The sequence below is a fragment of the Echinops telfairi genome, unplaced genomic scaffold (assembly GCF_000313985.2).
Source record: "Echinops telfairi isolate 266 unplaced genomic scaffold, ASM31398v2 ScPeMD7_1957;HRSCAF=2489, whole genome shotgun sequence".
Classification (NCBI taxonomy): Eukaryota; Metazoa; Chordata; class Mammalia; order Afrosoricida; family Tenrecidae; genus Echinops; species Echinops telfairi.
The window spans coordinates 5,201,658-5,211,156 of NW_022105855.1; the positions used below are offsets into that span (position 1 = coordinate 5,201,658).

Consider the following 9,499-nt stretch of genomic DNA (forward strand, 5'->3'; position numbering starts at 1 on the left):
TTAAGTCCTATCGGAGATTTCCCCAAAACTTCTAGAACTCAAGCTTTGCCAAGCTGAAGACATTGCCTTGTGGGCAATTGTAAAACCCACACAACTTGGGGTACAGTAAGCTTCTAAAGTGTTAATTTTTCTCAACTAAAATAAAATATACATTTGCTCTCACTTTTATTTATTTCTTGCTCATTAGAATGCAAAATTAAGCTTGGCATATAAATCCCAGATATGTACCATAGGTTTAGACTATTAGTTTTTTATTGCTATCTCCATCATAATTTTTATTAGGCTGCTCTAAACAAAAACATTTACAGCAAAGAATAGTAGCTTCAGCTAAAACAGTCTCTAGGATACTTATATAACAGTGTGTGGTCCAAATGAAGGCACTGTTTTATGATATTTGAAATTCAGATAACTTTATTTGAACTGAAAAAACATTCTTAGACCCTTCGTTACAAAAATGTATAAGAGTACTTCTAGGTAGGATAGAAAGTAGGATTTCTAGGTTAATAGATGACTTTGGACATTTCCAACAAATTTTAGAGGAGTGGTGAAAAATAGAGTATTTACAGAAAACACCATCTACATATGCACTCAGTGGTACAGATTTGGTGACAATGAATTCAGTACATGCTGGCATCTCAGAAGTTCTCAAAGAGCTTCATTTTCTTGGATTTTGGATTTTAAGTGGGTCTAAGATCTTCATCCTCAATCTTGGGAGCCAAATAGTACTTTAAGTCTCCCATATCAACAATTTTGCATTCTACAACAAAGGGTACATCTGCAGACATACTCAGTGTTGCTGTAGAAGAGAGTGGAGTGGGTTTTGTAAAGAAGTTCAGGTATCTAAGTGCAAAAGTTAGCTGAATGAGCTCATTCATCTCTATGGTTATAGCTTCCTCCTCTTTATCAATGTTACTTGTTTATGACAACTTAATATTCTCATTTCTGAGTTCTCCACTTGCAGAAAATTTCATTCCATCTTTCGCACAGAAAATGACAACAGCATCTCCAATATGACTGAGATCACGGCAGATACGTGCGAATTCACCAGAACGCATCTTAACTACTCAGCTATACTCCTGCTCTGGAATTCCAAGTTGTTCAACATCGGAATCCATCAACTTCATTTCATAGTCTGAAACGTTTTCTTGGTTTGGTGCTCCAAATATTAGTGCCAATGAGTCTGCATTATCTTCTGCCCTCAGTGTGATGATGTCTTCATTGGCAGCACACTTTAGTATCTTGGACATGCTGGTGAAGTTCACGCTGATGGCCAGATTGCGGTCGCAGCGGTAGGTATCTAAGAACTCGGAGCGCAGAGTGAGTTGCACCAGGGAGAAGTGAGACGAATCCATGCTCTGCAGGTTCACACCACTTGAGCTGATGTCCCAGAAGGCCTCGTTGATGAGATCCTTGAGAGCCTCCAGCACTTTCTTCCGAATGGAACCCTGGACCAGGCGCACCTCGAATATGGTAGCAAAGTCATAACGACACGGCTACAAAGGGTGGAATGTATGATGGTCTAACTGGCAGAGGCCTCTCAAGGAGCAGAGGACCAGAAGTTGGAGACAATCAAAGAGCAGGACCAGCCTCCTGCACCTGCAACCGTTAAATTGAAGGTCTAATTCTTTAAAGAACACCATCTTATCTTCCTACTTTTCTGAGAATTTTTATCATGAGTTGACTTTGGATACTTTAAAATGCTTTTTGGGCGTCAACTGATCTTATAAAACTCAACTCAGTGCCATCAAGACGATGCTGATTCATCGCAACTTGTAGGTCAGCGCTTCCAAGACTATCACGCTTCATGGGAGTAGAAAGTCCTGTCTTTCTCTCAAGTTGTGGCTCATGGTTTCTGCTCACCTTTTGAAACGCAGCCCAATGCATAACCACGATGCCATCAGGGCTCCTCCATCAATTGCTATGAGATTATAATACTGGTTTTTTAAGCATATGTCCCATTCACATCTCACTGCTTCCCAATCTCCCCATCCAGTGTAGCAAAGGCATCAGCATTTGTGTCCATGCTTTCAGGTAAATAACTACTGCCCCTTATTTCTTTAGAAAGATCACCATCTATTTTAACAGAAGTCGAGTGTTACCGGAGCTGTTGAGTTTTTGCTGTTGATCAAGTTTGTATTTTTGGCTCTTTGATTTTAAAGTGAAGATGAAGAAAATCTTCATCTCTAGTTTCTAAGAGGTTTTATTATGACTGGGCCTTGATTTTCATCAATTACTTTAACATCAGTGCTGAAATATGTGGGGGCTACATCTGTGCTCCTCTGGCTCCCAAGGCTGATTGCCACAAGGCAGAAGTCAGACATGCCCCACCCTCCATCTTTCCTTATTCTATTTGGACACCAAATGTCCCACCCAGAGCTCTCTTTATGTTTCACCTGGATACTATCATTTATTTCAACGACCACACAGAACTCACAGACAGTGCTCATGTACTGGGTTTCCTAGGGAAGTTAACAGATTTAGGTGATCAAAGCACAAGATATAGTTGTGCAGTCGGGACAGTTTCTGTGCCATGCCCTAGGGCAAACCTCTCTCTATTCCTTAGCCTTTTGGCCAGACAATGTGATAAGCTTTTGAAGGGCTGCCAATAAATGCCATGGTCTTGAACTCCACTATAAGCCTCAACATGAAGGCACTCAGTGCAGTCCTGTGGTAGGCAAACCTTGCTCCCTCAATTCAGTGCCCAGAAGCAGCTGAATCTAGGAGCCTACCTCCTGCCCGAAGGAACTTAGCTTAACTTGCTGTGGTCTGGTGAGTCTCCTGCTCTGTCTCATCATATGGTTCCTGCTGCTGCTGCTGCTGCGCCACCTCTTTTCTGGTGGCACCGCTGGCCCTAGGATCAATCAGTAAGGTTCAATACACAGATATTGGAGTTCAAAACACATGCTCCACTCTTGGCCAATGTCTTTGGCTGGTTGTAAGACCAACTCTTCATATTTCTGAGTTGGCTCACTTTATAACCAGCAGGATGGAAATCACAGTGAACATTAACAGTGACCCACAGCTGAATCATATATCCCAATCTGTATCTTCTCCCACCTTCTTACCCAGACTCATTCAGAATATTCATTGCACTGCCATCTACAAAAATGATCCTAACTTTTGGTTTTTTTCTTTTTCACTTTTTCTAAGAAGTAGTAGGTCAACCTGATATTAATGTAAACCCCAATAGATCATGATATTTTACTTTTTAATACATCCATTGCTTAAATTTTCTGTGATTTAAAAAATCAGATAGATATTTTTCTTTTTCATAGAAGGGAAAACTGTGTGTCCATGTAGGGGAGAAGTTGACAGCTTAAGTCCCTCCTTTCTCAACAGAAGACACATGATTTTTGCACATCAGTATCTGCAGCATACATTTCACTTTTAACAGTTTTATTGACATATAATTTACATATCATACAATTCAATGGTTTAATTATATTACAAAGAGTTGTGCAATCGTTACCACAATCAATTTTAGACCATTTTATTCTTTCTTTTATTCATGATTATCAGCTTCCCATTTCTCCCAACCTCCCCTGCCATAACACTAAAGAACTATTAATCCAGTCTCTATAGATTTACCTGTTCCAGATTTCATATAATGAAACATACAAACAACAACACGAAGCACCAAAACAATACTAACAATATCAAAATAAAATAGAGAAAAACCTCAGCTGAAATGAAAGCAAATATAATAAAAACCAGAAAAGATTCAAATAGGTCAAAAGGGAAAACAAATGATAAAATGATAGATCTTATCTTAACTACATGTCCATTAATCCACTTTCTAATGCACTGTGGCTGACAGTAAGGCTACTCACATCCCTACTCAATGGGCAGATGGAAGCTCAATCCGCATGGGTTTGGGGCGCTCACTTCATCCATAGCCTTCTGCAAACCATATGCTCAGAATTTAAGTTCTAATATCATTCCTTCCTATAGACTTGGATATTACTATTTATAATCTTTGGATGACAAAGGATGGTGTGCTTCTTCTGTGTGGACTTAGCTGAGTCCTCACTTAGATGGCTGCTTATTTTCAGACACGTCCACATGCTATTCTTCCTGATAGCTGGGCACCATCTGTTTTCTTAGCTACACTTTCACAGAATAAGCTTTATATCGAGGTTACTTTTAAACTCAGCTAATGAAGAAACTGTGGGGAACAGGGCAGGGATTTTTATTTACAACTTTTTATTCCATCTGTACAATCCAGTAGATTTAAGCCCTCAAGTACAGGATAGAATTATACTAACTACCCTCTTTTCTTTGGAGCTTTATCCATTAGTGCATTTGCAACGTTCACCATGCTGGCTGGTTTTTCACATATAAACATGTATTTGTGTGTACAGGCAACATATCCAAAATATGTATTGTATAAATAACCACAATTCTTATTGTGCATGTTGTCCGTGTTTCCTGTAAACCTGAAAGAGAAAATTAAGAATTACACTTATCAAGTCAGATCTTTGAAGCACATTGACAAACACTTAATTTCCCAATATGACGTCCTTGTTCCCAAGATTATATTTGGAAAATTCAAGTTGATGTTCTGAGTATCAAGGATGTCCAGCTTACATGTTGACCTAATAATACCTAATGTCAAAGCTTACATGTTGACTTTACATAATATCTAATGGCGAACACTTGCTAATTTTCCTCTACCTTTTCACATCTGGATTATTTGCTGTTTATTATAATTAAGATTAGCTTATCCACCCCCAATATATGATTTATAATAGTGCCATTGCATGAGATTTTCTTTTTTTTAAAAAACATTTTATTAGGGGCTCATACAACTGTTATCCCAATCCATACACACATCAATTGTGTAAAGCGTATTTGTACATCATTTCTCAAAACATTTTCTCTCCATTTAAATCCCCGACATTAGGTCCTCATTTTTCTCCTCCCTCCCCGCTCCCCCCTCCCACATGAGCCCTTGATAGTTTATAAATGGGTATTTTGTCATATCGCATGAGATTTTCTAAGTGATGTTTCCTTCTAATCATTTGCAGAGATTTTACTGTGCAGTGCTGAATAGTTAAAAATTAAGCAAAATAATTTGAATAAATGAATGACTAAATATTTATCTGCTAACCAGAAGGTTAGCAATTTGAAGTCACTCAGATGCTCTTTAGCTGAAAAATCAGCTATAGAATACCCTAGGGATCTCGGTTCTGCTCTGCATAGGGTCTCTGTCATTAGGAATTGCTTTGGCTGTAACTGATGAATGGTTAATACCAGATCAGTAATTTTGACTATGTATTAAAGACAAACTTATAATGCAAAAATGTTCTCTTTTTGAGATATGTAGACTCAATATTTGTGGCAGTGAATAATAATGAAGGCACCAAATAAGGCTCATGATAAATTTTCAAGTAATTTTCTTATGTGTCTTGACATAACATACTCGTCGAGGCAACTGGTTGCCAACTCCTTTCAGAAGTCCAATACTAGCACTTAGAATCACACTAAAATTAAATGTATATATGCATATATATGTATATACCAGCTAGAGATATATATTACATACGTAAAGGCTTATAGCTCAGGAGTAATAAATCCCAGCTGGATCTGTTATAATGTAAATTTTGTTAAGGAAGATAGGATAATCATCCAATAAACATATGATACTTTCTTTCAGATGGCTAGTCTGAGATAAGTGGGGACTCAGAGATACCAGGACACTTGTGAGAGACTGAGAACTTTATAAGGAAAATTAGGAGAATTTATGCTTAATAAGCAAACAAACTAGAAATCATAAGGGAGTTGAAAAAATAAACATAGTAAATACCCATAGAATCTGGTACTCTTTATGAGCCCTAAAATGCAAACAAAGTAACAGATAGGATTTATAAAGGGCTTGACAGAGGGTGAACCAGAAAAATTTGCTATTCCAGAGGAGATTCACCATGTTCAAGAAAGGGGAGTACTTAAAAGAAATGCAGTAGCAGAAGGACACAGAAATATTAAATATGAACAAATGAAAATGCTATCATGCAAATAGTAGCTAGTATTATATTAGTCTAACTAAATTAATATCAGACAAGATAAAACATTAAAACAGAGAAACACATTATTTAACAAAATTAATTCAGAGGAAGAAAGCCTACGTAGGATTCACAAGAGCAGAAAGTAAAGATATCTTTCAAAGCCAAACCAAAAACACCAAAAACTTCCCAATGAAAACAAAATCCATGGCCAGATATACTTCCTGAAGAGTTCTACCAAACAATCAAAGAAAAGCTGACATAAATTCTCCTCAAATGCTTCCAGTACATAGGAAAGGAGGTAATATGCAGTAATGTGTTCTATGGAGTCAACATAACCCTGATACCAACGTCAAGTAAACATAGCAGAGAAAAAGAAAAATTAAGATCAATATTTGTAATGAATATAGATTTTGACATTAGAGTTCTCACCATAATTCTAGTCAACAAAATTCCACAACATATCAATAAAATAATATATCAAGATCAGGCTAAATTCATATCAGGTATACAAGGGTGGTTAGTCATTAGAAAATCAAAGACCATAATTCATGTTAAAAAATAAAACAAAGAAAAATAAGGACATTATCATCTTGATTAAGGCAGAAAAAGGCTTTTGAGAAAATTCTCTGCAAAATAAGAAAAAATTTCTCAACAAAATAGGGCATATAAGCAAACAAGAATAAACATTACTTTCAACTGAAATGGACTGAAAACATTCCCTCTGACAACAGGACAAAGATAATAGGTGCATTAAATTTATTCTGTTAAAATTGCTGGTGGTAGTTTCCATTTACTAAATTAGTACTGAATGCTAAAGAATTGCTTGTTTGTGGATTAATTTTTACACACATTTTCCTTCAACCCAGTGTTAACCGTCTGAAAATAGAAAATGAGAGGTTAATAATCCATCCATTTTGGAACCATCACAAGTAAGAACAAAATGAGTTCTGATTAATTGTGATGATGTAGGGAGTGAATCAAGTGTCTTGAGAGCCTAAGTCAAACTGGACTTAATTCCGTAGGTAGTAATGAAGATTACAGGAACTATGGTGTGCAATTAATTTTTCTAAGTACATGGGAACACAGGGTATATAGTACTTTGATTGTCCAACCAAGTTAAAGGAATGAATTGCCTGATTTATCCCTATTGAATTAACCTATAGTGACCACATACACAGAGATCAGATGAATCATGGAGAGTGGCATAAACTATATTGAAATTAATCAAGTACTTTCTTAGATGTAAAATCTGAAGTAAATAAATATAAGCTCCTGATTTTGATCCTAATAGTATATGATTCCTCAACTCTGACATAATTTATACCACATAGATCTAGATCATTTTGGTACTTCACACTATTAGATATGATCATCTGGAATTAGAAAATACTTTAGATGAATATGTAAATTATAGGTGAAATAGAAAGTTTGAGATAAACTCCAAATAAATTAGCAGTCTACTCCCTCTGTGTGATTTCTGGGGATTTCTATGATCAGGAGCATCATCTGGAAGGGAGGGAGTAAGGAAGGGGTAAAGAAAGGAAGGAAGGGAGGAAGGAAGAGATAAATGCATAGCACAATATACCATGTTTGAGTGTGCTACTCTAATCCATCTGCCAAATCACCAACTTAAATGTGGAAATAAATGGTTCTTATATTTCTAGTGCAAGCTTAGAAATTCTGTGGGCCTTGTGACTCAGTGAATCCAATAGCACTCAATGTGTCTGTGGTAAAAGAAGAGCTCTTCTGTGAGGACTCCAACAAGCAACAAAAGAAGAATCACAGTAAATTCTCTAGTAATAAACACTGCCTATTTACCCATCTACCTCTAAAGCTATGTATCTCATGAACATCTAACACCAGAGGGCTTGCACTACTCCGACTTCAAAAGTCTTTTCTGTAAGAGAAAGGAACTTGGGTTCTATTTTCCAAATTGAATTTATTTATTTACTTATTTGCTCAATTTGACTTACATTTCACATTAAATAGGTTCAGAATGTCTAATCTACATAACTGTGGAAAATTAAATTTATAATCAAGTTTAGTAGTTGATATTATGTTTGGTCTTTAGTTTAAGTGTATATAATCAACATATTGATTGTATAATTTATTATGTGAAGTATAAGATGCTTATAAAAGTAAAAACTATGCAAAAACATATACTCTGAACTATATTATACGTTTTCATTTCCTGTCTATCTTCATACTCTTGAAGTTTTTTATATTCATTCAGCATACCCTTGAGTCTACCTTTCACTATTTTTTGTTATATCTTTCGTATTTTCTTAGTAACTAAAGTCATGCAAGTTTTCAGAGTTCTGTTTTACTTAAATGAGGAACACCACATTTTATTATTGTAATACATATGATTCATTCAGCTTAGACAATAATCAATATCCATCGAAACATCAGTCGAGAACTCAAATGTAATACTGTATTAGTCAAACTGTTGCAAGAGGCCAATATGAAGTTTAAAGACCAAGAATGTCATTTTCATAACTAAAACATGCCTATCCCAAGGCATAGAATTTTAAGGGACATACAAAAAAATCCATAGAAAGATGAAATGAAAAGATTATGGGATTTTTACATGAACTTTTTGAAGCTCCTCCCACATATAAAATTTTTTCTAACGAAAAAGGAAGACTGAAGAAGAATGATTGCCTCTGAAATGTGAGGCTATAAAGAATATTGTGTATACATTGGAATGCCAAAAGAAGTTGCGCTTACAAGAAAGAGAGTGAAGATGCTTCTTCTTTTTTTTTTTTTTTTTACTTCTCACTTTCCTTTTTTTTTTTTTTAACATTTTATTAGGGGAAGATGCTTCTTAACGGTGAGGATAAAAAGACTTTGACATGCATATTTTCTATATATAACCAGGAAAGCATTTTTCAAAATGTGTATCATGTTTGGTAGCTAAGGGTCAATAAAAACCAGGGAAACTCTTGCATTGACACAACAGCGACAATGAACTCAGACCTTACCAAAGGTTATGAAGATGGTGTGCCACCCGGCAAGGTTTTGTCATCTTAGAAATAAGTTTCTTTGTGAGAGCTAACTTTCCAGTCAATGACAGCAGTACATCTACACATGTGTCATTGTGTGAGGTAAGAATCTTTCGAATTCGTAATGAATCTAATGGCACGTATTGACTATCTCTGTCACTCATCAATTCTAAACATATATGGTTTCCTTTAAAAGAGCTTTATTCTCTTCGGCCTTTCTTGTTTTTCTCCTAAGCTGCCATCTCGCTGGTCCCTGACTCATGGTGCCCAGGGCACAGTCACATCAGGTCACCAGACTCATGGCGTTTTCACTGCCTGAGTTTTGGAAGCAGATTGCCAGGATTTTCCTTCTGGTCTAGAACTTATTAAATCTTATTTTTATGTACATTTTAAAATTTTTAGCCTTTCATTTTCAATAATGATGAACTTAAGGTTGTTTCTTTTCTTCTCACTGTAGTTGCCGACGTTTCCCACAGTTTTTTTTTTCTT

General features: G+C 36.0%; 1 protein-coding gene across 1 annotated transcript; it reads right to left on the reverse strand.

Annotated features, from left to right (window-relative positions):
- Nucleotides 1-677: 677 nt before the first annotated feature.
- Nucleotides 678-9,174, reverse strand: LOC101646339 (proliferating cell nuclear antigen-like). Its single transcript, XM_045293257.1, is given in 5 exon segments — nt 678-1,493; nt 2,394-2,459; nt 2,761-2,851; nt 4,269-4,436; nt 8,990-9,174. Coding segments are annotated over 5 exon segments (1,326 nt in total).
- Nucleotides 9,175-9,499: the final 325 nt, after the last annotated feature.